Source organism: Idiotropiscis lumnitzeri, unplaced genomic scaffold, assembly GCF_059441095.1.
Source record: "Idiotropiscis lumnitzeri isolate Australia: NSW breed Sydney's pygmy pipehorse unplaced genomic scaffold, RoL_Ilum_1.0 HiC_scaffold_23, whole genome shotgun sequence".
In the NCBI taxonomy this organism is placed as follows: domain Eukaryota; kingdom Metazoa; phylum Chordata; class Actinopteri; order Syngnathiformes; family Syngnathidae; genus Idiotropiscis; species Idiotropiscis lumnitzeri.
In genome coordinates, this window is record NW_028283561.1 from 76,691 (window position 1) to 104,355 (window position 27,665).

General features: G+C 45.6%; 2 protein-coding genes across 7 annotated transcripts in view; one reads left to right on the forward strand and one right to left on the reverse strand.

Annotated features, from left to right (window-relative positions):
* The window catches only part of tctn1 (tectonic family member 1), a 101,090-nt gene that overhangs the window by 60,513 nt on the left and 12,912 nt on the right, over positions 1-27,665 (reverse strand). The window lies entirely within an intron of this gene.
* LOC148316056 (uncharacterized) lies at positions 1,659-27,002 on the forward strand. Its single transcript, XM_088287067.1, has 5 exons — positions 1,659-1,990; positions 2,168-2,379; positions 19,643-19,702; positions 26,623-26,685; positions 26,919-27,002. Exons 1-5 carry the CDS (start codon positions 1,720-1,722, stop codon positions 27,000-27,002), a joined length of 690 nt encoding a protein of 229 aa, XP_088143193.1. The 5' UTR covers positions 1,659-1,719.

Genomic DNA, 27,665 nt, shown 5'->3' on the forward strand with positions numbered 1-27,665 from the left:
GGGATAGGCTCCAGCACCCCCGAGACCCTCAAAAGGAAAAACGGAACAGACAAATGGATACAATACAATACAACTTTATTTATAGAGCATATTTTACAACAACTGGAGCTGTAACAAAGTGCTTTCCATATGGTGTAATATAAATTAGTGGGGATGGATAATATAACGATTTTAAAAACCGCTTACTAAAAAGGAGGGATATGGCCACACCCCTTTCCCCCCATCTGTGTCTACATGGAAGTCACAGATCACAATTTGTCCATAAAAAAAATCATTGTAAATGTGTTGCTAATAATTTCAAAATAATGGCACCAGCCGACCCCAAAATGAATGTGGACAGCTCTACTTTGGCCTACTTAAACCTCTGAAAACATCACAAAACAATTAGCCTTTCCATGGCTGACTTAAAAAAGAATGGGGAAATGAGCAGCTTACGTGCACTTTATGACATGTCGGTTTTCTTTACTAAGTCGACAAGATATGTAAATGAAACAGTACATTAGATTCTAGATTTATTTCCGGTTCCGGCGCCGCGCGAGTGGCTGCCTGTTTACAGCAGCGTGGCTCACTATTGAGCCTTTTTCGTGTGTTTTTTCCCTTTACCCTTTTTTATTTTATTTTTACCTCACCTCAGCAATGGACATCCAACTTGCGGTGGTTTTACTACTGTTGGGGGCTGTTTTTTGCGCGATCGTGTCCGGAGACGAAACTCGGAGCTACGGATCGATCGTGTACACAAGAGATCAGCTGTTAGCACTCCGTGCTAACCCCGCGTGGGCTCCAGGAGCGAGACCCGATATTCCCCGCGAGCTGAGGAGGAAGAGACGGGGATGTCGTGCGGGGGCTAAACGCCAGGTAAGGAGGAGACGATATCACCCCGTCCTCCCGTCCGTTATTATGGGGAATGTTCGATCCCTCTCCAACAAAATGGACGAGCTAACAGCGCTAACCCGGCACGAGAGGATTGTCCGGGAGGCTAGCTTGCTGGTGTTCACGGAGTCGTGGCTAACAGAGCTAACGCCGGACGCCGTCGTGGAATTGGACGGCTTCCAAATACTACGCGCGGACAGGACACTGGAGAGCGGTAAGAGAAAAGGGGGAGGGCTGGCTGTGTTTGTTAATGATAGATGGTGTAACCCTGGGCATATAACTGTTAAGGATCAACTTTGCAGTCGGGACATTGAGATGATAGCTGTTAGCATGCGTCCGGTCTATTTACTGCGAGAGTTCAGTCATGTGATCGTGGTGGCGGCGTACGTGCCTCCCTCTGCTAACGGTGAGACAGCCTGTGATGTACTGAATGCAGCTGTGAGCAGGCTACAAACACAGCACCCAAATGCCTTGTTCCTTATCTCTGGTGACTTCAATCATGCTTCTCCTTCCTCCTCTCTGCCTTCATTCACACAATATGTAACATGCCAAACCAGAGACAATAAAATATTGGACCTCTTCTATGCCAACACCAAGGAGGCGTACACGTCACTGCCCCTCCCCCCGCTGGGCAAAGCTGACCACAACTTGGTTGCTCTCCTGCCTGTGTACAAACCTCTCGTCCGCAGGCAGCCAGCTGTGACACGCACAGCTCAGCGATGGTCCGGAGAAGCCGAGGAGGCCTTGAAGGACTGTTTCAAAACAACTGTGTGGGAGGTATTCAGCAAAGCTCACGGTGAGGACATTAATGGTCTAACAGACACAGTTACAGACTATATTAACTTCTGCATGGAGAACACCATTCCCACCAGGACTGTAAGATGTTTCTCCAACAACAAACCCTGGATCACACCGGACATTAAAGCTCTCCTGAAGGAGAAAAAGCGGGCTTTTGTTTCAGGCAACAAGGACGAGCTGAAGAGAGTGCAGCGTCAGCTGAGAAGGAGGATCCGAGAGGGGAAAAAGTCCTACAGGATGCGGATGGAAGAACAACTGCAGCGGAACAATGCCAGGGATGTCTGGAGGGGCCTGAAGACCATCTCAGGCCACGGACAAGCAGGTAAGACCCAGAAGGGGGGGGGGCTTCAGTGGGCAAATGAGTTGAACCTATTTTTCAATAGGTTTGATCAAATGTCTGACCCCGCTCAGGCTTCCCTGATGCAGCCCCCACCCACCCCTCCTGCCACTGCGAACAAGACCCTCTCTCCCCCTCTCTCGCCCCTCTCTCTCTCCACAGGCTCCAGTTCCCAGCCTCATCAGACAACCACAACTTCCTCCTGCTCAGCCTTGTTCCTCACAACATCTCAGGTGAAGAACCAGCTGAGGAAGATGAAGGCGAGGAAGGCGGCAGGCCCAGATGGGATCAGCTCCCAGCTCCTCAAATCCTGCGCAGACCAGCTGTGTGGAATCGTCCAGCACATGTTCAACCTGAGCTTGAAGCTGGGCAGAGTCCCCCAGCTGTGGAAAACATCCTGCCTGGTTCCGGTTCCAAAGACACCCCATCCGAAGGAGCTCAACACCTTCAGACCAGTGGCGCTGACGTATCATCTGATGAAGACCCTGGAGAGACTGGTCCTCGTCCATCTGCGCCCCCTGGTCAGCTCCTCAATGGACCCACTCCAGTTTGCATACCAGCCTGGCATCAGTGTGGATGATGCCATCATCTACCTGCTCCACACTTCACTCTTCCACCTGGAGAAGGCGGGGCGCACGGTGAGGATCATGTTCTTTGATTTCTCAAGTGCTTTCAACACCATCCAGCCCGCCTTATTGGGAGACAAGCTGGAGCAGGCGGGAGTGGCCCACCACCTCATCACATGGATTCACAACTACCTCACAAACCGGCCACAGTACGTGAGAACACAGGACTGTGTGTCTGACGTGCTCCTCTGCAGCACGGGAGCGCCGCAGGGAACTGTGCTGGCTCCCTTCCTGTTCACCCTCTACACCTCGGACTACAAATACAATTCCACAACCTGTCACCTGCAGAAGTTCTCTGATGACTCTGCGATTGTCGGCCTCATCACTGACGATGACGATCGGGAGTACAGAGGGGTTACGCAGGGGTTCGTGGACTGGTGTCAGCAGAACCGCCTCCAAATCAACGCTGGGAAATCCAAAGAGCTGGTGGTGGATTTCCGCAAGCGTCGGCACTCTCCACCTGCACCAGTGAATATCCAGGGAACAGACGTTGAGAGGGTCTCAACTTACAAGTACCTGGGTGTTCATCTGAACAATAAACTGGACTGGAGCGACAACACAGACGCTCTCTATAGGAAGGGTCAGAGCAGACTCTTCCTACTCAGGCGGCTGAGGTCCTTTGGCGTTCGGGGAACACTCCTCAGGAACTTCTATGACTCGGTGGTTTCATCAGTCATCTTCTATGGAGTAGTCTCCTGGGCAGGAGGCATCTCGGGCCGAGACAAAAAGAGACTGGACAAACTGGTGAGGAGGGCCAGCTCTGTCCTGGGCTGCTCCCTGGACTCTGTGGACTCAGTGGGGGGCAGAAGGATGACGGCAAAACTGTCATCAATGCTGGACAAACCAGCCCACCCATTCAATGACACTCTGAGAACACTTTACAGCTCCTTCATTGACAGACTTTTACACCCTCGCTGTACCAAAGAGAGATTTCGCCGCTCCTTCCTGCCAACTGCTGTCAGACTTTTTAACAAGAACATTGGGTCAGGCCTACAAACGGGAGGGCATTAGTGCAATTGTGCAGTCCTAGGATGCAATATTAACTACTACTGTACTTTCAGCCAAGGGTGTACTTAAATATTGACCAATGATGTATTTTGTTTACCATTACTGTATTCTTATTACAATACTTCTATCACTGTAGTATTTCTACCACTGCAGGATGTTCACTATTACAGTACTTTTATCATTGCAGTACTTTTATCATTGCAGTATTTTTCTATCATTGCGGTACTTTTACTCTTACAGTACTTTTACCATTGCAGTACTTTTACCATTGCAGTACTTTCATCATTGCAGTATTTTTCTATCGTTGCAGTACTTTTACTATTACAGTACTTTTACCATTGCAGTATTTTCTATCATGCAGTACTTTTCTATCATTTCAGTACTCTTACCATTACAGTACTTTTATCATTGCAATATTTTCATGATTGCAGTACTTTCAATCATTCAGTAGTTTTTATCATTACAGCGTTTCCCCCTCCGTATAATGGACAAACATTAGGAGTGCTTCCTTACACTTAGATACGTTTATACTGTGTATATTTGCATGCTTTTTCTGAATGTCTGCTGCTAATGTTATACATTAACGGCTACATTACGCCGCCGACTCTGTGTGATCTATATCTTTGCTGCTGTAACACCTCAAATTTCCCCATTGTGGGACTAATAAAGGACATCTTATCTTATCTTATCTTATCTTATAAATTTAATCGTGCGCAATGTAGTTTGTCCGATTGGAGGTGCCGTAGTGCTGCGTCATCGGCCAGCAAACGACTTCAGCTTTGAGACAGGCAATTTGCATTTTGCATGGTTGTGAATAGCCAACTGTTTTATATTCTGCAACTGATGGCACAAAATTCATTAAAATCACATCTAAAAAGCATGACTAAATACTTTGCAATCTATTCGCTACTTTTTCTTATGTTTATTCCTGCTTGTATTTTGAGCATTGCATTTTATTTTATTAAATCATGACTGTGATTGGAGTCGAGTCACAAACCATAACTTCTTAGCTATTAAGCTGATTATCGTATACAGTGAAGCCCCGCTACTTCGCGGTTCACCTTTCGCGGGTTCAGTGCTTCGCGGGTCTAAAAAATATTCGGGGGCATTGTAGTTTCGCCGAGCGGCACGACGGGGCGCTGGAGCGGTTAGACGGCCGGCGTGCGCCGAAGAAGAGCGTGGGCGAAGAGGAGAGTGGACAAAGAAGAGCACGTTCCCCCGGGCAAGATTGGGGGCGACGTTTCGCGCGGTTCGGACCGTACCAGAGCTCCGGAGGAGGCCGGCCGGCGTGCGTGGCAGTTAAGCCGAAGTGGAGCACCTCCCGGCCGGGCACGAGCGGGGCGACATTTCGCTCCGTTCTGGATCGTACGAGAGCTCCGGAGGAGGCCGGCCGGCGTGCGTGACAGTTACGCCGAATAGGAGCACCTTCCCCGGGCACGGGCGGTGTCAAGCGGCCCCTAAGTTTAACCGAATGGAAGCTCCGGAGGAGGAGGGCATGCTCGCGTCACAGTTAAGCCGAAGAAGAGCACCTTCCCCGGGCACGGGCGTTGCCAAGCGGCCCCTAAATTTAACCGAATGGAAGCTCCGGGGGAGGAGGGCGGGCGTGTGTCACAGTTAAGCCTAAAGGATAATGTAATCATGGCAGTCATGATCTAAACAGAGCAAAGGGTAGACTGCTAGGAGCCACCAGCATGACTTTTGTTGTCCCGGCATGAAAGTCCATTGTTTCAGAGGTGTCTCATTCACACCTCTTTTGTTGCAGCCTTGATCCAATCTTCCTGCATTCCTCTCCTGAGGGTCTTGTCATTAGCATGGTCTAAACTTCGGTTACACTGAAAGGATTCCATACATTTGACTATTAAAGGAATATAAGAGTTTGAGATTAACATAGTTCATTAGATGTTGGTGCATCCAGTGTATGAAAATGTGATATTGTAAAATGCTGAGAGTGTGACTGGTGGAGCGAAACTGGTTGCGGGGGGTGTGCGAGAATGGAATGTTTCAGGACAGATGGTGATAGCCGCAAGGAGGGAGCGAGACGAGATGACTCGGGGGGCAGTGGATGAAGGAGCAGCCATCAAAAGATCACAACCAGGAGGAGTCGCCACGGGATTCGGCGGGAGAAGAAGAGACCAATAAGAGCAAGCTAAAGTTAACTGCAGGATACACATAGCCAATAGAATCATGCCAGGATGCCTTTGTCTCTGTTCCATTTGCATATTGTATAGTCTGAATCATTACTGGGCAACTCGGAGGTAGAGTACATTCGCTGGTGGCAAGAGAGGTGTAGAGTTGTATTGAGAGGGACCCGAGACCCAGGTGCCATGGAGAAAATCTGAGTATTGGGAATAAATCCACTTGTGCGTGAAAATGCCGGCTTCCTGATACCTTCTATTGCAGAACGAGCGCGCATATTGTTGGATGAGTGAGAGTTGGTTAAGGTCGCAAATTGGAGTCAGATTACTAATTCGAGTTTACATTGGTTTAAAATTAAATTCTAACATTGATATAAAGCTAAATTCCAACAATTTATGGTGACCCCGACGTGATGCAAGGGAGGTAAAGGAGAAGTCCGGAACTTTAGAAGAAAACACCAGGCGACGATCTGAGAAAGGATAAAAGATAATGGAGCCACACATCCGACCGTCTTTCCTCTTGGGCCCACAGTGAAACAAGGTAAGCAGAACCTGTTCAAATTCTGCACATTGGCAACGCTAAATTAGAAGAGGAAGGAGGAGCGGAACGTAGTAAGCGTAAGTGTTGGACGCTATTAGGGTGTAAAATCTGGGATTTACCTTCTAGCATAATTAATGGAGCAAAAGTAAAGTAGTATAGTTCAAAAAATGAAAGTGTAATTGTGTGGTAGGGTGTAAAATCTGGGATTTACCTACGAGTATAATTAGTGGTTAAGTGTAATAGTATAATTAATGGCGCAAAAGTAAAGTAGTATAGTTCAAAAAATGAAAGTGTAATTGTGTGGTAGGGTGTAAAATCTGGGATTTACCTACGAGTATAATTAGTGGTTAAGTGTAATGGCGCAAAAGTAAAAGTGTAATAATGTGGACATGAGTAATAGTTTGGAAATATTAGTGGTTACGAAAAATACGGTATAAAATCTGGGATTTACGTATCAGGACACGGTTTAAAATCTGGGATTTACGTGTCGGTGTGGAAGCTGTGTGAGTGTGAAGGCTAAAATTGTTCTGTGTATGAAGTGTTTGGGACACGCACGAGTGGATTTGGATTTTGAGATGGCGGAGGAGAGGAAGTATGATAGTGATCTCGGGTGTGGCACGTCAGATGAACGGAATGAAGTCTGGTCGGAGATTAATGGTCATTGCGCTAAGATGGAATCACAGTTGATTAGTGGAGTAGAAAGTAAGAAAATTAAGAAAGAAAAAGAACGGAGTCAGAAGTTGTTTTTGAAATTAAAAAAGGATGAATTGTTTCGCGGAGAGCCCGGAACATGGAACATGTTGAAGTTAGCGCAGCAGTTACAGAAAAAGGAAAGCAGAATGTTGGCAGATATTCGAGATATGAAGGGAGATCAGAGCCAAGCCGGATGGCGACAGCGTCATAAACTTAAAAAGGAAGTGAAGGAATTGGAGAAAGATAGACGAGGCATTCACCAATTGGCTATTGTTGCCACTGCGCTGGGGGCGATAAAAGAGGAAGAGAGTGTGAATGAGGTGCAGGTGAGTTTGAGAATTGATCCGGACATTTTGGTTTGTCCGGCATCGAGATGTAAGAGGCATTTGATATACCAGTGCCGCATCGACATGGACAAAGCAAATAAAGATCAAAAGGAATCTGACGCTCTGGCGACTAGTTTGGGTAAACTACAGTTGGCAAAGTTGCATGGTGAGGCAAAACAAGAAAAGGTGAAACAAAAACATGTATCAAACTCCAGTGGGGGCTGGATGGTGCAGAGGCCAAGGGTTCCGTGGTAGACACAGAGGGCGTGGTCGGGGCGCCCCCCCCCAGGCCGGGGGCGCAAGGCGTTCGCTCAAGAAACTTGCTTCATCTGTGGGTCCCCTGGTCATTGGGCACGAGATTGTAATGGCAACCCACCACCACCAGGGGTGGAGCAGCAGAACCAGCAAGCAGGGCCACCACACCAATGGGGACCTTTTGGTCTCCCAGCAGGGAGCTAGACTAGTGGAGCCAGGAGACTGGATGCTTGAAAGAAGTTTGAAGATAAGACATTTGGTAATTGCCCAAGGTGGGGGCGAGTAGGCATGTAAACATTTCAGACACGGGAGAAGAGACAGACATCAATGGCAGTCATTTGCTGATTGAAGAGGCAGATATGCCTTTTGTTGCTGTGGCACTCAGTCCTTTTGTTTCGGAGGTGTGTCACAGCACCCCTCCTTTGGTGTTGCAGCAATGGAATCCAGTCTTCAGGCGTTCGCTCTCTGGGGGTCTTCTCATGTGGTCGAGCATGGGTCGCACTGTGGAGCAATTCTTTTGCAGTGCTAGTGGAGTAAGGTACGGGATAAAATATATGTATTCAACCTAACAATAAATACAAATTAGCAGGGAATTAGAACACAAGTTAAAAACTGAAACGTGCAGGGGATGCCTGAGGAACGGCAGAGCAGCGACAATCTTATTAAAATTCAAATTTTTAAGCAAAGAGATTATGGTTTTGGGATAAGTTTTAAGTGAAATATTCTATGAACATGTTGAAAGAAAATCCTTGGAACAGGAAATACTAGCAATTGGAGATTGGTTTACCAATTATAAAGTTGGACTAAATAGTTTTGTAGATGATTTATTAACTGATGTGTATTAAATGTGACAAAGGTGGAAGACAGATGTTTTATGACGGTACGACGCGAACCCTGACATGACAATTTTAAAGGACATGACAGCATTCCATAAATACCAGACTGCTAACATCCGCATCTATGAGCTGTTTGATGTCACAGGTGCAGTATCGTCAGCTACGTCCAGGAGAGGAGAAACTACATCACGGGGAGTGAATGGGAAAATCCAGAGACCCACAGTTGTAAATTTTGGCATACGCTGGCTAAATTGAGGCAAAATTATGGGTCTGCCAGCACAAATCTCAGTGGAATCAAGGCGGACGCGCCGAGGGAGGGGTCTCTGTGTGGAATTGGAAAGTAACTTGTTGGTGAATGAAAGTGTGAAAGAAAAAGTGTTTGTATGTCTATGTGGTTTGAGTGAATGTTTAAGGGACGGGCCTCAGGAAGGAAACCTGATGAAGGGCACCGGCAAGCCCTAACAGTACTTAGGATGCAGTGGGTGGACAGGCCTGATCAACCTGAATCCCTATTGCACTCCCAAGTACTGATTTTCAAATTTTGGAGTAATTAAATTCAAGCATCAAGTGAATGATCGATTGATGTTATTACACAAAAATTATGTAAAACTGAAAGTTTCGGAAGGGAGGTAATTTACAACTTCACACTGGCAAGTGCCACTCCTCCTCAAGTGTCTCCACAGGTTTGAAGTGACATGTGACCTGTGTGTCCAGAAGGCCGGAGAACGCTTCAAATGGCGCCTCACCACGCCCATCCCGGAGGTTCTCCTCAACAAGGAGGAAGATATAAGATATTCTAATTTAGGGTCCACGGAACAGATTAAGATATAGTTGTTGCTTTAGCCTGTTCATGTGCCCCACAGGTTTGATGATTATTAACATTGGATGCGCGACGAGATAACATACACCCAGTCCAGGATAGGGCAAAATTTTGTTATATTGTTTAGACTTTTCCATAATATACAGCGGTGGCGCTGTTTTTATGGAAAGTTACTCACTTAACGCAAGGGTAGGTTCGTCGTAGAGGGGATAAAATGTACTTAACAGGAACTGTCCTCACTTGAGGCCGAGGCCAGACCTGCTGACCAGCATGATGGTCACCAGCTAAATGGGGACACCTCAGGTGAGATTGGCCGTGCCGTGCATCAGATATTTCTGGCCCGTTGGGGTCGATGTTGCTGTGTCTTTTAGGTGGGGAAGGGGGAGACAGGCGTGGTCTATGTGGCCAGGGTGAGACGTGAATGGAGTGAGACTTCCGGCAGTGACCCATCCAATAATGTCCACATTACACAGCTGTTCCAGTTGGCCGTCCACAAGGGCGTGCTTCTTCCAGTGGCAGACATCAGGCGAAATAGTCCATCAATGAAAAATGCTAATCGGCCTAAGTAGAACAAATTTTGTACATAATTTTGCACGACATCAGAAAAGGAAAATATGGGATTGGATTAAGGAGCGTGACTAAAAATTGTTGTACTTGCAGGTTTAGGAGGCCAAGAGAGATAAAAATATTAAAAAAAGGAAGCAGCTAAGGCAGCCACCGACGCACGCGGCTCCCATTGGACCTGCTCCTTCCAGTTCTGCTGCTTCTGGGCAAGGTTCGGGTGACGCAGCGCCACAGCAGACTGGCTGCTGTCCATAGCAGGCCGGTCAACGAGGTCGGGACTGCGGTAACAGAGGTACGGGTGGTTATAGACAGGGATTGTGAGTGGGGTGTGCTCTTGCTGCGGGGTGTGGGGTCACTGGGTGATGAGCTGTCCATGCCGAGCCACTTTCTGGAATGTGCCATATCTGTCACAAAGAGCTACACCAGCGCAGGGGGCGCCACCGTTACCCACTCCCAACGCACTTGACACAAACCCGCTCGTACCCCATTCCATGACAGGGGGCTGCGGAGCTTCAGCGTTCGAGGACTAGCAGGTCCTAGCATTCCGGGGACGGTGGATGGACAAGTTTTTGATGGTGCTGGATATTGGAGCGAGCTATGAGCTCCTTCCGCAACTCCCAGTGAGCCATGTGGACTCTCAAGATTGCCTGAGTCACTGCCAATGATTGAACGAACACTGGAATTCGAGTGGCATTCCCGGATGGGACTGAACTTGACTGTGCACATCCGTCGGAGGGAGCATATGTCGTGCTCTCTTTCTTCCCAGTGGCTGAAACATTTGAGGGCAGCTCTGAAACCTGGTTCTCCATCTTCCCGCGGTGGGTATGCCCTGTTCCTGCTCTGGTCTGAGTGGTTTAGCAACCGCCACCCATTCAATTCACCAATTGACACATCACATTGTACATGTGATCACACACATGATTTGGTTTATCAAAAATGCATTCATCCAAATTTAGTCATGAGTGCATCTTGCGTTAGAATTATATATTTGTTATGTCTACCGGCGTAGCCTCGCACGCGTGCCTTGTCCCTGAGCAGCGGAAATGGTATGAATTGTTTACTTTCGCCGAGCCACAAATCACATTGAATATTGATGCCCGTCATCATACTAAAGATCTAGACCCCATAGTTGTTGAATACTCCGCGTCACAATCGGGAGATCATATTTCAGCACCGACTACAAATTCTTTGGTTTTGGGAACATTACTAAATGTCGAAATTTCCAGAGAAGGGTCGCTCGGAAGTAGTAGTTCTGTGTGTGTCTCTGCTAGAGGTGTTGTGGACCCAGGGCCCGACAGATTTGGGGCTCGGCTCCACAGCTCCGCGATTGTTTTTACTGTCTCTAGTCTACCCCCTCCCTCAGTTGACAGAATAATCAGTGTGGGGACAGCCTGGAGGTGGATTGAAGCATTCGTGAGACAATAGGAGGTGAAGACTGCAGCGGTCTTGGAGCTGTCTATGTCTTGTAGAGCACCTTTTCTTCCCGTAAGAAAAAAGAAAAAGAGGTTTAATTCGGTATCTGCGTTATTATAGTTTTGGGATTTTTTATTTTAAGCATAAATGGTTACTATTTCATTTGGGTTGCTTTAAAAATTTGTCAAAAAAAAAAAACAGTCAAAATTGGAGCGTTAGCTCGAGGCTTAATTTGTAATCTCGAAACACAGTTAGATATTTGAACTCAGTGAACTCAGCATCACTGGAGTCGGACATCACTCCGTACATCGACCTCCGGGTGCTTCCCCGGAGGTGGACTCAATCTCGCTGGTAAGGACAGTTTAGAGTTCTGGCTAGAACCTCACACGCCATGCAATTGGGAACTACAGAACAAAAGTGGTACCATAACTCACAGTTGCGCCCGGCCCCAGTATTTGTGCCCGCCAAGGTTGAGCTTAGAGGTTGACCGCCCGGACGGGCAGGTCAAGAGAGGGAATGTGTAGATGGCATGAAATTGGATCAAAGTCAGACACTTTTGAGGAATGTGTAGATGGCATGAATTGGATCAAAGTCAGACACTTTCGAGTCTGAACAAAGACGATGACGATGCAAATGTTTAACTTTATTGACTATTTTGCTTGCTGGCGTGTGCTTTGTGTGGACGATGTTGGCGTTTGAACATAGGATGCGGGATGACAGAAGTGATGGAGCGAAAGGAGCATGTAATGGAATGGTATGGTATGGAGCAGAGCGAGATGGTAAGACGCTGACACAGACACAACAACTACTGCTAAATCTGAAATGTAAACAACCGACACAGGTGAACACTTGGGTGACAATTTTTAATTGGACACACCCGTGGAATGATGTGGGAATCGAAAAGAAAAAGCCTATTTTTGACACCCAAGTTGCAAAACAAAATTTCACCTGCCTAAAGTTAAATGGGACTGGCCCTGGGATTGGAAATATCCAGGAGTCATGGTGTAATGAAAATGTGTCCTTGCCAGCAGGAATCCCTCTCGCTCGTGCTGATGTTTGGCTGTGGTGTGGAGAGAAAGTGCTGTACGATAGGCTTCCCACCAATGCCTCAGGTAAGTGCGCCCTGGTAACGCTGATCATGCCAGTTAGTGTGACAGCCTGAGATCTGGCCAAAATGGAATGGGAAGGCGTTGGACAACGGAGAAGAATTCCCTTCCTTACAAGGAAGAGAAGGGACATGCAAGAATGGTTGAATGCAGGAGATCCCACATATATAGATGCAATTGGAGTTCCAAGAGGGATCCCTGACGAGTATAAATTGGTGGATCAAATTGCGGCAGGATGGGAGAGCCCTTTCCTGTTCGTTACAGTAAACAAAAATGTGGACCGGATTGATTATGTCCACTATAATGTCCAACGATTGGCAAACTTCACCACCTCGGCACTCCAAGCAGTGCATGAGCAATTGGCTTCCACATCTCTTACGGCATTCCAAAATAGAATGAGCTTAGATATGGTGTTGGCTGAAAGAGGAGGAGTGTGTGGTATTTTTGGTGATCAGTGTTGTACTCTGATTCCCAACAATACGTCTCCTGAGGGTCGCTTTACCAAGGCATTGGAGGGTCTGCGCACGCTAAGTAACAAAATGAAGGAGCACTCAGGTGTGGACACCAGTTGGTATTCTGACTAGTTAAACATCTTTGGTAAATATAAAAGCTTGATTGCATCAGTACTGATTTCTATCGCTGTGTTTGCCGCTATTATGGTGTTATGCGGATGTTGCTGTATTCCATGTATCAGATCATTAACTGTTAAGACAATAGAACGCACATTGGGGCCACTCCCTCCGGGTGGCTAGTACATGATGATCCCTCAAAAGGACCCCCAGGAGGCGGAGACAGCCGTGGCCCTCCGGGAGTCCAGGATGTGAGTATGGGAAGATGGCCTCAGGGACCTGAGGCCATCAGGAGGGAATGAAATTTTCTACAAATTTTCCACTGGAATGAACTTTTCTACTAATTTTCTATTGGAATGACATTTTTTACTAATTTTCTACTGGAATTAAATTTTCTACTGATTCTTATTCTTTTACTAATTGTTTGATGAGTTGTAGCTTATGGCTAGTGATTTTGAGCTTGTGTTTAACAATAAAATAAGGTGGTCGAGTGATGACCTCAGGTGTCAGAGGTCATGAGAGGGATTAAAGGATAATGTAATCATGGCAGTCATGATCTAAACAGAGCAAAGGGTAGACTGTTAGGCGCCACCAGCATGACTTTTGTTGTCCCGGCATGAAAGTCCATTGTTTCAGAGGTGTCTCATTCACACCTCTTTTGTTGCAGCCTTGATCCAATCTTCCTGCATTCCTCTCCTGAGGGTCTTGTCATTAGCATGGTCTAAACTTCGGTTACACTTAAAGGATTTCATACATTTGACTATTAAAGGAATATAAGAGTTTGAGCTTAACATAGTTCATTAGATGTTGGTGCATTCAATGTATGAAAATGTGATATTGTAAAATGCTGAGAGTGTGACTGGTGGAGCGAAACTGGTTGCGGGGGTGTGCGAGAATGGAATGTTTCAGGACAGATGGTGATAGCCGCAAGGAGGGAGCGAGACGAGATGACTCGGGGGGCAGTGGATGAAGGAGCAGCCATCAAAAGATCACAACCAGGAGGAGTCGCCACGGGATTCGGATGGAGAAGAAGAGACCAATAAGAGCAAGCTAAAGTTAACTGCAGGATACACATAGCCAATAGAATCATGCCAGGATGCCTTTGTCTTTGTTCCATTTGCATATTGTATAGTCTGAATCATTACTGGGCAACTCGGAGGTAGAGTACATTCGCTGGTGGCAAGAGAGGTGGTAGAGTTGTATTGAGAGGGACCCGAGACCCAGGTGCCATGGAGAAAATCTGAGTATTGGGAATAAATCCACTTGTGCGTTGAAAATGCCGGCTTCCTGATACCTTTCTATTGCAGAATGAGCGCGCATATTGTTGGATGAGTGAGAGTTGGTTAAGGTCGCAAATTGGAGTCAGATTACTAATTCGAGTTTACATTGGTTTAAAATTAAATTCTAACATTGATATAAAGCTAAATTCCAACAAGCCGAATAGGAGCACCTTCCATCCGGGGCACGAGCGGGGCGAAATGAAACCGAGTTCAACCGAACGGAGACACGCTTCGGGCGGCAGGTCCGGCGAGTCATGATCCGTGCCTGTCATGCCGCGTGTTTTTGTTTTTTCAGCTGTGTGGGCGTTCCTCCAGCGATCGTCTCGCGCCATGCCGTCAGCTGCTGCGAGACGCGCCCACCAGCCCCGCACCGGATTCCCATTCACTCACTGATTACACTCACTATATAATCCACCTCCACTGACTACTTGGCGTCGGATTGTTATCCTACTTGCTCATGCTCCCGTACTTCGATCGTTATCTTGTTCAAGTGTTTCTTGTTGTCGCGTTTTTCTTTCATTTCGTTATCAGCTACAGCTCGGCTCGTTTTCTGTTCTCTTTTTCTGTCGATGATTGGTCTCCTCTCATCCTTCCGTGGTAAGCAATCTTCGTTAGTCATTCCTTGCCTTTTGCAAGCGTTTTTCATTCTATAGTTATTCCCTTTTCCTGGTGCGAGTGTTCCACCAGCGCTTTACGTTCTTTCCGCCGATAGATTGGTATTATATATATTATAGCCGATAGACCCTCATAGTCCTAGATTGTAATTGGATACTGACTATATTGTGATTATAATAAATATCTTTGTATCACCACCTTTTTTCCCGTGTCTGCGTTTGGAGAGTCCTGCTCAATCCTCCAGCTCTGCTGGAGGATCATAACATTCACAGGGCACACCGGACGTCGTACCAGCAGGTAAAAGTCGAAGTAATTAAATAAATACAAAAAGAAGTAATTGAATAAATACAAAAATAATGGCTGGGGAATAAAAAAATAATAAGTTTTAATAATAATTTGTTTTTTTTTGTTATAACATGAATTTCACCCTCTCTCTCTCTACCCGTATATATATATATTTATATATATATATATATATATATTTATATATATATATATATAAATATATATATATATATATATATATATATATTTATATATATATATATATAAATATTTATATATATATATATATATATATATATATATTTATATATATATATATATAAATATATATATATATATATATAAATATATATATACAAATATATATATATATATATATAAATATATATATATAAATATATATATATTATTAAGCATTTTTGAAGGTGCGCCGCTACTTCGCGGATTTTCAGTTTTCGCGGGTGGTCTCGGTCCCCATTAACCGCGATAACCGGGGGTTCACTGTAAATACAAATGAGACGCTTCAAAGAGAGCTCAAACGATCTACCCGCTCATCTTCACAATGTTACATTCGCAGGAACTTTGATTGTGAGGAGTGCTTCACTTCGTAGTTTAACAAGTAAATGAGGAGTGCCGCACTTCCTTTCAAAGTATTGGATCAAAGTCATGGCAATTTGCCAAAATATGTAAGGCTTTACCAGACTCAGTAACTGTAGTAATATTACAAAAAAATGAGAGTCGTTATATTACTTGGTGTCAGGTTTAATCACCTAAGCATTTACTGAACACAGGCAAAAAGAATGAACTCTATCTCTCTCTTTTACTCGCGAGAACGAACGGAGGTATGCTCAGTTACATCTCCAACTTCGCTCTGAGGCACACTCTGCCGAGCCCTCTATTTTATTGGGGAAGTCCCTAACTATACAATGTATTTGCACTAAAGAATGTAGGGGGGAGAACCAGCAGGAACATGTAAACATTTCAGACACGAGATGGGAAAACAGACATCAATGGCAGTCGTTAACTGATTGTAAACACAGAGCAAATGGTAGTAGTAGACAGATAGGAGCCACCAGCGTGACTTTTGTTGTCCCGGCATTAAAGTCCATTGTTTCAGAGGTGTCTCGGTCACAACTCCTTTGTTGCAGCCTTGATCCCCAATCTTCCAGCATTCATCTCCTGAGGGTCTTGTCATCCATATGGTCAAATATAGGTCACACTGTGGAACAATTCTTCTGCAATACTAATAGAGTAAAATATGGGATAACTTATATACATTCACTCTAACACTTAGCCACTGTCAAAATGTCATATATTAACGTACAATGCGTTACTCCAACACTTTATTAGACACTTGAGCAGCGAGTAATAATCATTTTCGATGGCATCATTACCAAAGCGAAAAAAATGACCGCTTTGGTAGGTCTCATAGTTTCAATCTCCTGTTCATTTTAAAGCTGGCTAATTTCCTATTCACATCCACTTACCGCCTGGGAGTACCTTGTAACACAATGTCATTTTAAGTAGACAATGAAAGACTTCCATTTCTGGGTCATGGCTTTAAGTGTACGGCGCCGCTGGCATGACCATGAAGGACGGTTAGGAGAGATTTTTACGCTCAAAAGATGTTAACTGCAAGATAACAAAATTGCTATCTACCTTTTTCCGACGCCCCATATGTTCGGAGTCATACGCAAAGTTTATAGTGGTAACACACGCAAGACAAGTTGGATGCGTTTCTTTCAGTTGACAGTGAAATGGGCGGCCTGTTAGGGCTGAACGATTTTAGGAAAGAATTGTGTTGCGATTTTTCTGACAGAAATTGTGATTTTCTCCACAATGAACAGTGACATTTACATACATGACAAAATATGCCATTATACTATTAAAAACTATAACATGCCATAATACCATTAAAAACTATAAAAATAATGCAAGGACACTCAAGAGGTTTTGTGAGGGGGCAGTTCTTTTTCAAGTTTTGAAACACTATTTGCCGTGAAGTATAATTTTGTATTTATGTGTAATAATGTATATGGCGGCACGGTGGCCAACTGGTTAGCACGATGGCCTCACAGTGAGAGACAGCATCGGGCGTGGGTTCGATCCCGGCTCCGGCCATCCTGTGTGGAGTTTGCATGTTCTCCCCGTGCTTGTGTGGGTTTCCTCCGGGTACTCCGGTTTCCTCCCACATTCCAAAAACATGCATTGTAGGCCGATTGCACACTCTAAATTGCCTTTAGGTATGAGTGTGAGCGTGCATGGTTGTTCGTCTATGTGTACCCTGCGATTGGCTGGCAACCAGTTCGGGGTGTCCCCCGCCTGCTGCCCGAGGATAGCACCCCCCGCGACCCTAGTGAGGAGAAGCGGTATAGATGATGGATGGATGGAATGTATATGGAATTGTATTTTTAAACCCCAAAATGTTTTACATTTTGTACAAATGTACATGTTCTTTGTACATAAATGTCAGATTATACGTCAATAAAATCATTGACCCTTAGCAAAGATAAATTGATGAAAATATATAATTTTGAGACACATTATTGTGTAGCTCTCAAAACTCAGTACTCTGTGATCTGTGGTGCAAAACAGGGTAAATATTTTTGAGCAATTGTGAAATGCACTTAGTAAATAACATTTTCTTGCATTGTATGAAATGATGAATACAGTAATACCCCGCTACTTCGCGGTTCACCTTTCGCGGGTTCAGTGCTTCGCGGGTCTAAAAAATATTCGGGGGCATTGTAGTTTCGCCGAGCGGCACGAGGGGGCGCTGGAGCGGTTAGACGGCCGGCGTGCGCCGAAGAGGAGAGTGGACGAAGAAGAGAGTGGACGAAGAAGAGCACGTTCCCCCGGACACGATTGGTGGCGACGTTTCGCGCGGTTCGGACCGTACCAGAGCTCCGGCCGGCGTGCGTGGCAGTTAAGCCGTAGAGGAGCACCTTCCCTGGGCACGGGCGGTTCCAAGCGGCCCCTAAGTTTAACCGAATGGAAGCTTCGGAGGAGGAGGGCATGCTCGCGTCACAGTAAGCCGAAGAGGAGCACCTTCCCCGGGCACGGGCGGTGTCAAGCGGCCCCTAAGTTTAACCGAATGGAAGCTCCGGAGGAGGAGGGCATGCTCGCGTCACAGTAAGCCGAAGAGGAGCACCTTCCCCGGGCACGGGCGGTGTCAAGCGGCCCCTAAGTTTAACCGAATGGAAGCTCCGGAGGAGGAGGGCATGCTCGCGTCACAGTAAGCCGAAGAGGAGCACCTTCCCCGGGCACGGGCGGTGTCAAGCGGCCCCTAAGTTTAACCGAATGGAAGCTCCGGGGGAGGAGGGCGGGCGTGTGTCGCAGTTAAGCCGAATAGGAGCACCTCTTCCGCCCGGGCACGAGCGGAGCGTGAGGCTGTCAGTTATGAATGAATAAATAAATAAATGAAGAATGCCTCCTTTCATTTCACTGTCATGATCCGTGCCTGTCATGCCGCGTGTGTTTTTGTTTTTTCAGCTGTGTGGGCGTTCCTCCAGCGATCGTCTCGCGCCATGCCGTCAGCTGCTGCGAGACGCGCTGATTACACTGACTATATTGTGATTATAATAAATATCTTTGTATCACCACCTATTTTCCCGTGTCTGCGTTTGGAGAGTCCTGCTCAATCCTCCAGCTCTGCTGGAGGATCATAACATTCACAGGGCACACCGGACGGCGTACCAGCAGGTAAAAGTCGAAGTAATTCAATAAATACAAAAATAGGTAATTGAATAAATACGAAAATAATGGCTGGGGAATAAAAAAATAAGTTTTAATAATAATTTTTTTTTTTTTGTTATAACATGAATTTCACTCTCTCTCTCTCTCTACCCATATATATATATATATATATATATATATATATATATATATATATATATATATATATATATATATATATATGTCATGATGACATCAGCCGTTTATGTGATCTGGTATGAGCGTCTGCTACATTGCTAATGGAGCCGTCGTGCTCTTTTATGTCATTTCATTATGCACACCACTTATCCTGTTCAGGGTTGCGGGAGTGTGCGGGACCCTATCCCAGCTGACGGGGAAAGGCGCACCACACCCAGAACAGGTCACCAGCCAGCCACAGGGAAGACATAAGACACCGTCACCGAGTGGGAACCGATCCCACGCTGCCCGCACACAAGTCAGGCAGATGTACCACTACAACATCAGTGGTTCTTTTCCCTGTAAACCGTCTCATCTCCTTTTGAGATCAGACCGACCACTGTCGTATCGTCACCAAATTTGACGATGGTGTAGTTTCCGTGGGTCCGGCTGCAGTTATAGGTCTCGAGAGCGTATTGGAGAGGGCTTAGCATGCATCCCAGAGAGGAATCGGTGCTCAGCATTTGGTTGGAGGATGTGTAGGGGCCAAGCATCAGTCTGGAGTCTGTTGGTCAAAAAGTCCTTAATCCAGGTGCATGTGAGGGCGAGGAGGCTGAGAATGTCCAGTTTGGTGATGAGGATGGGATGATTGTATTAACTGCCGAGCTGTAGTCCACAAAGCGCACCCTGGCATATCTCTGCTTTTGTTCCAGGTGGCCCAGTACAACATGCAGAGCAGTATCAATGCCATCCTCAGTGGATCTCTTAGCCCAGTATGCAAACTGGTAGGGGTTCATTGTGGGAGGAAGGCAGTCTCTGAAGTGCTGGAGAACCAATCTCACAAAGCACTTCATGATGACAGGTGTGAGAGCAACAGGACAGTAGTCATTGAGGTGGGATGTGGGTGACTTTTTGGGGAAAGGAATGATGGTGAAAGTTTTCAAGCAGGCGGGGATACAATACAATACAATACAATTTTATTTATATCGCGCCTTTCACTGACTGCTAGAGCCAGGGAGAGGTTGAAGATCCAGCAAAAAAACAAGTGACAGCTGGTGGTAAGAATGCTCTGAGGACTTTGCCTGGTATTTCGTAGGGGCCAGTGGCTTTCCAGTGGGGTTTACTGCCATGAGCACACGCCTCACATTGTGTTCAAGTGAGTGGGGGGGTGTTTAGGCATGGAGTGCGGGGGTGTGGTGGTTGGGGTGAGGCAAAGCGAGCAAAGAAGCAGTTTTGCTCCTCTGCCAGCGACGCACTCAGGTCTCAGCTGTTATGCTACCGCCTCAGTAGTTGATGATGCTCTGTAGACACTGCCACACCTCCTGTGGTCTGTTGCTGGCAAGGTGGGACGCTAACCTCCTCTTGTAGTCCGATTTGGATTGCTTATCAGGTCAGCATGAGTCACACTGTACAGAGGTCTGTCGCCTGACCTGAAGGCGGCGTCACAGGCCTTGAGGAGTGAGCGAACCTGGCTGGACATCCAAGGCGGGTAAAAAGCGTTTTTGAGGCCTTCTGGGGTGGACTTGTTGACTGTTTTGGATCGTTGTCTTGCTGCATGATCCAAGAGCACTTAAGTTTTAGGGCACAAACTGATGGCCGGACGTTCTCCTTCAGAATTTTCTGGTAAACAGCAGAATTATTTTTTTTCTGACAATCATTGCAAGTCGTCCTGGTCCTGAGGAAGAAGAGCAGCCCCAGACGATCACACTGTCACCACCATGCTTTACTGCTGGCATCATGTTCTTTTAATCAAATGCTCTGCCATTTTTACGCAAAATGTAACGGGCTGCACACCCTCCAAAAAGTTACATTTTGGACTCAACAATCCACAGATATTTTCTCCAAAAGTCTTGAGGATTGCCTTTTTCACAAATGTGAGACGAAGCTTTGTGTCCTTTTGTGACAGTAGTTGACTTTTCTTGGGAACCCTCCCATGGATGCGATTTTTGATCAGTATCTTTCTTGCAGTGGAGTTGTGAACACTGACCTTAACTGAGGCCAAGTTCTCATATTTCTCCAGTAACCAGTCGACCACTCTTAGGAACGTTTGCCACTGTTCCCAATTTTCTCCATTTGATAAGAATGGCTCTGACAGTGGTTTGTTGGAGCCACACAGCCTTGGAAATGTCTTTGTAACCTTTTCCAGACTGATTGATTTCAATCACTTTTTTTTCAAATTTTTGGGGGAATTTCTTTGGATCGCGGCATGATGCATTTGTTGTTGAGATTTTGTAGCCTGCTTCACTTTGACCAACAGACTTAAAGTAATTTCTTTATTCAACAAATGTGGTGGTTGGGTGTTGCCTGTGAAACTGAACTCAGCTTTCCCAAAACTGAGGTGAGTCACAGTTGCTTGGTGATTTAACAAAGGGAGACAATAACTTTTTCACATAGGGCCTAACATTTACACATTCCACAAGGAAGGACTGGCAACAGAAAAGGCACGATCCCCCGTGAGGCTACGCTCATCCTCGGCACCTCCAGCAGCATTTGGTCCGCAGACCTGACGCAGCGGGCAGGTGGGTAGGGGTGTAGGAGCTCAGAGAGGTACGCTGGGGCTGGGCCATTTAAAGCTTTGAAGATGAGAAAACGAACAAAAGTATTTTAAAGCAAACTCTGAAAGTGCACTGGGAGCCAGTGAAGAGAGGCCAAGATTGGGGTTATGTGATCAGTCTTTGAGTTCCAGTTAAAAGGCGACCAGCAGCATTTTGGACCAGTTGGAGGCGCTTGAGCGAGGACTGACTGACTCCAAAGTAAAGTACAGTAATTTAGCCTAGACGTAACGAATCCATGGATTACTATTTCTAAGTGCTGTTGGGAAAGAAAGGGTTTCACTTTAGCCAGCTGCCTAAGATGAAAGAATCTGGATCAAACAACAGCATTGATTTGCCAATCTAATTTCAAATTACTCTCCAGTTTAAAACCCAAGCTTGAGACTGAAAGCTGTTGGCTTTAGATAAAATGTCAGGGGGCCAAGGTCAAGAGAGTTGAGAGAAGAAGGCCCACTGGCCACTTTTAAAACCCGCTTGAAGACATTTTTATTCTTTAGCTTTCGACTCTACATGAGACTGTCACTGTTCTGCTGTTCTTCTGGTATCTATTGTATTGTATGTGTTTATATCTTTTAATTTGTGTTCTAATTACCCATTAATTCATATTACACCATATGGAAAGTGCTTTGTTACACTTCCAGCTGTTGTGAAATGCGCTATATAAATAAAGTTGTGGTTTGTTGGATTGTATTCCCCCTTGACAAATAAAATTATCATCTCGATGTGCATTTTATATATCCTTGTGTTGTTTCAGTGAGATATTAATTAAAATTGGCTTGACTAAATTAACCTTTGTGAATGATAAATGCAAAAACCTTTTCACAGCACCGTATAGTATCAACTGCCTGTAAAGTAAACATTATGCATCTGTGTGAACTAAAAGATCAAGTAAAAGATGGCCTTTTTAGTCCTACAATGGGAAAATTTGCAGTGTCACGGCGGCAAAGCTTTAGGTCCAACTTGTGGTAGTTTTGCTGCTGTTGGTGGCTATTTTTTGCACGACCATGTTAAAGGATTTTATACGATTGACTACAAGTTACATGTATTCAGTTTAATGCAATAAAGATATATACTGATTGCGCTTTAATTCAATGTACAATAAAAGGGCAGGGCAGGCTGTGTGAAGTGCATAGAATTAGAATTAGAAACATAGGTGGCAGATGTTTTGTGCAGGACGAGCCGCACGTCTGAGAACTGGGTGAGCTGACGCGGAAAAGTTCCAGGCATCAAGGACATCCAGGTGCTGTTGTGTGAGATGGTCAGACGGTCGACCGTGAGAGCGGAATAACAGATCCAGTGGCTCATGGGCAGTTGAGCGCACGAACAACTGCCTTGGCGCGCGCACATGGGAAGAGCCCACCCGCCATCATGCGGGGTGAAGATATCCAATAAGAGAAAGCTAAAATTGGTTGCAGATGACACATAGCAAATAGGAGAGTAGTAGGATGTCTTTGCTTTGTTTTGTTGAAATGTATAAATGATCGTGGGCAACTCGGGGGAGGGGGCGGGGTGTCGTCCTCTGTTGGGTACAGGGACGCGCAGAGCTGTAATGGTAGGAACCGAGCACCAGGCTTTGTATTAGATCTCCTGTTAGGAATAAATCCACTCCCGTGTGAAGTTGCCGGCTTCCTGGTCATCTTTCTCTCAAAAACGAGCGCGCATAATTGTTGGATGAATGAAGGTCGTGTTTGGTTAACCATTAATGGAGTCAGATAATTAATTCGAACTATTTTGGTAAACATTTGGTACATTTAAAGTTAGAAATTCCAACAATGAGACCTAACTCTGAGCTACGGACCCATCATGTAAACCGGCAATCAGCTGTTAGCACTCTGTCCTAACCCTGCGCCGGCTCCCGGATTGAGACCCGGCATCAACCACGAACTCAGGAGGAAGAGACAGAGATGTCGTGCGGGGGCTAAAGTGCCAGTCAAGGAGGAGACAATACCACCCCTTCCTCTTGTCCGTTACAATGGGAAATATTAGATCCCTTCAAGGCCTCTCTACCTGCACATTTAAAGGGGAACATATGAAAAGTAAAAAAAATAAAATAAAATAAACATTAAATCCAACGAAGTCAGAAAGTCATATTAGAATCATGATCGGTCACAATGACAGGCTTATTTGTGTCAATCTACCACTCGTCGACTGCTCACGTAAGCACTTCTGCGATGTGCGCACCAGTGTGGGTTTCTGGCATTTCACGGATATAAAGTAAGTTTCGTATGGCTACACCTCTATTCATAGAGGTGTGGGTCTGGGAGCGAAACAGAGTTTCGGTTCGGACGCCGGGTTTTTGGATCATTCTTGGTTTCCCCGTATAGGTACTCTGCCACCGCACGACGACAACGTGATGATCCGGCGCGGCGGCCCTGAACTGTTGCCAGCCAGTCACAGGGTAGACATAGACGCCGTCACTGAGTGGGAACCGAACCCACGCTGCCCGCACACAACTCGGGCGAGTGTACCACTACACCATCAGTGACATTTCACGGATATGAAGCACATATGATTTGAGTTCCCAAATGCTGATCAAATGCGCGATGATGGGGATAAAAGAGAGTGTAGCAATTGATGTCAATCCATCGCAGGTAAGACCCACTCGTACTGAGGACTCGAGTGCATTCATTACTTGAGCCCTGGTCTCCTTGTACAAAGCTGGAATTGTATTCTCAGTGAAATGTTTTCGACTTTTCGTAGCGTGGCTCGAGAGTGAGCATCATGTAGCGAAAACAATCATTCTCAACTGGGCTTTATGGGCGGAGATCCTTGCAAATATACACAGAGATGCTGCGCGTTATAGACTTTGCCCTCTGAGAATTTGAGTTTTACTTGCAGGAGAGAACCCACGCTGGTCTGGCCAGGAGGCAAGTTGACAGGAGCGGCTTCCTGGCTTGCAACTAGCTCAGGCTGACGTCGCTGCAAGTGCCTGTGCATATTCGTCATATTTCCAGTGTACCGTATTTTCGCGACCATAAGGCGCACTTTAAAGTCTAAAATCTTCCCCAAAACAAACTAATAGGCGTGTCATGTGTCATTATATAGACTAAGCAACTCTCCCGACCATTGGGCCTGATCCCCTTGGGGTATTTCAGAGTCCATGTTAGCACACACTGCTGGCCAATGTCTGATATGTCTATGATTTGAATTGACTGTGACAAATACATTATGTGAATTTGGTTTTTGGTGATGGTGCAGGAGGAAAGCTGGACTACAGGGCAGCTGTCCACAAAGTCGTAGTCTGTCTTATCATTTTATCAAGAAACATCACAGGTTTAGACAACAAACTGCAAAAAAAAAAACAACTAAAAACACACTACCCAAAGCACACCACTCACATCTCTCTCAACAGCCATAAGATTGGCTGAGGCTGAATTGAGTTGCTGTAATCTTTGTGTTATTTTTATATTTTTTATTTCTTTTGGGGATATGAATTGCATGAGAGATACATGTTTTGTGTTAATTTTATTTATTTGTTTCATTGTTTGCTTGTATGCTGAGATATTTTTGGTTTTGATTTGAAACAGTGACTCGAAGGAGTGTGGTGACCACTGAAATCCCTCCCCTGATGTTGTTGATTAGATGTTGCCATGACATCTCTCATCGGTCTGAGGTGTTGCAACTGATAGCGATCCCTTATTCGCATGAGTGCTGGCGTGCGCGAGCTAGCATGCGCGAGCTAGCATGCGCCTCGTAGTGCGGCGCGCCCAGTATAACAACTAACACAGAAATGGCACCCTCAACCGCTGCTACGCCCATTGATACAGTGCGTCTTTTGGACGTAAAAATACGGTACCTTATTTTTGTGATGCAGTTGTTGCATATAGCAAAGTCCTTCACCAGCTTAGTTTAATCCGTACTACGGTAAAATCTGAAGTGCAGCCACACGTTTGACTTGGATGATGCTGGCGCATCTTTTAATTTTTTTCCCCTAGCTTCACCCATGTTCGCTCCAATTATTTGTCTTCTTCGTCTGTCAACTTCCGCCAGCTTCCCCACCGCTCCTCTGAGGCACACCCCTAGTGGATCGCCAAGTAATTGCTCAATGAGCAATGAACAAAGAAGGAGCATTTATAGGAATCTTTATATTCTTTTAAAATATCGATACATGGCGTAGGCGTATCGATAATCGATGGGAAGACAATATTGTGATGTATGACCATATCGATATCATATTGTCACACTCCTTTTGGTGAACAGTCCAGGATTTGTCCCCTCTGGCACACGAGGTTTGTTGGGAAGAGAAAGCGTTGCGCAGGGTCTGATTAAGACTTTTGGGGTGGTGGTCCCGTCAGAGGTGGTACTGGCCCTTTAGAGGGCCCATGGGTACACTGCGTCCCATGGGCCATACGGCCCACTGAATTTGGCCATCTATCCATCCATCCATTATCTTGACTTCTCCTCACGAGGGTCACGGGCGTGCTGGAGCTTCTCCCAGCTAACTTAGGGCAGTAGGTGGGATACACCCTGGACTCGTTACCAGACGATCGCAGGGCACACAACGATGAACAATCATCCACGCTCACAAACACACCTAGGTGAAATTCAGGGTATCCAATCAACCTACCATGCATACGTTATAGTAGTTTGGTTTCCTACATTGTTATTGGTGAGGAATTTCTTTTGCGTTTTGGCCACTCAGAACAAAATATCGTAAAGCCGTCTGCAGCATTGTTAGTTGCATACCATTACAGTAATCATTTATGCAATCATATATTTGATTTTCTTTTTGGTTTTTTTGTACATTACAATTTTTTTGTACGACACAATGAATTACTATGTGAAGAAGATACTGCGTGGTGGACTAGAGTTGGTGGAGATATGTACGAGATTGAGTGGAGCCATGGACGTGGTTGTCATGACCCCTGCCTGTCATGCCTCGTGTGTTTTGTTTTTCCAGCTGTGTGGGCGTTTCCTCCAGCGATCGTCTCGTGCCATGCCGTCTGCAGCTGAGAGACACGCCCACCAGCTCCACACCTGAATCCCATTCATATACTGATTACACACACTATTTAAGCCACTTACACTGACAACTCAGCGTCGGATTGTTATCCCACCTTGCTCATGCTCATGTCCTCGCATTTGATCGTACTCTTGTTCAGTGTATCTTGTTACAGCGTTTTTGTTTCTCTCGTTTCCAGCTACAGCTCGGTTCGTTTTCTGTTTCCTTTCTTCCAGGTTTGGTCTTCTCTTACCCTTGTGCGGTAAGCTATTTTCGTTATTTATTTCCTTGCCTTTTGCGAGCGATTTTCGTTCCGTCGGTATTCCTTTTTTCCTGGTGTGAGTGTTCCACCAGCGCTTTATGTTTTCATCGATAGAACTATATAGTTATATCCCATAGCCGATAGACCCCGCTAGTCCTAGATTTATATTTGAATATTCTGATTATTAATAAATATCTTTGTAACACCACCTTTTCCCGTGTCTGCGTTTGGAGAGTCCTGCTTTACTTTTCCAGCTCCGCTGGAGAATCATAACAGTGGTGGACCGCAACCCGACAAAGATAAACCTCCGAGGATAATTTGGGTGAGGTTTTTACGATACTTGGCCTGCCAAAAAGTGTTGTCAGTTGCAAAGAAACAATGAGGAATACTGTGGGAGGATTGCACTTTTTCGATCTTCGAGGACATGACCAAGGAGCGGTCAGACTTACAAAGGCGGTTCTCCCCCTGATGAAGGAGCTATGGGAGCACCAAGTGAAGCACAAACTTGCAGACCCGGACATCCTCAGATTCTCATGGAAGGTGGAAGGAGGAGGGATGGACCTTTACACATCCGAAGAAAGCGAAGGACTTTGTTTGGGAAAATATCCGCATTACGGAGAATAATTGACTGATCTTGGAGAACAATTGACTGAGTTACAGTGAGAGCCCAGGATGTAGGATTCAACTATTTTGAGGACAAGAGGGAGACAGACTGGGTGCTGCTTAAATCGCATTAGGCTAAGATTTTATAACGCTGTCATGTTTATTTTGGAGGCAGTGCTCTTTGAGTTGATGTTTCGAGTTGTTGTTTTGGGATTTGGTTATTGGAGTATTTTTTGTTTTCAAGACAGGTATAAGGTATCACTATGTTATATTCTATCAATAAGGGGTAGTGTCATACACATGCGGGGGATGTGTTTACCTGGATGCAACATAATGGATAGTAATCATATTAATATAGTTACAATCGACTGGCAAAT

Excerpts from the sequence above, each read along its gene's own strand:
- LOC148316056 (XM_088287067.1), top strand. The coding sequence starts at position 1,720 with ATGGAGAACACCATTCCCACCAGGACTGTAAGATGTTTCTCCAACAAC. Across the intron at positions 2,380-19,642 it reads TGAGCTTGAAGCTGGGCAGA|GTGGCCCAGTACAACATGCA; the intron begins GTCCCCCAGCTG and ends CTTTTGTTCCAG. Across the intron at positions 26,686-26,918 it reads TCTTCTCTTACCCTTGTGCG|AGTCCTGCTTTACTTTTCCA; the intron begins GTAAGCTATTTT and ends CTGCGTTTGGAG.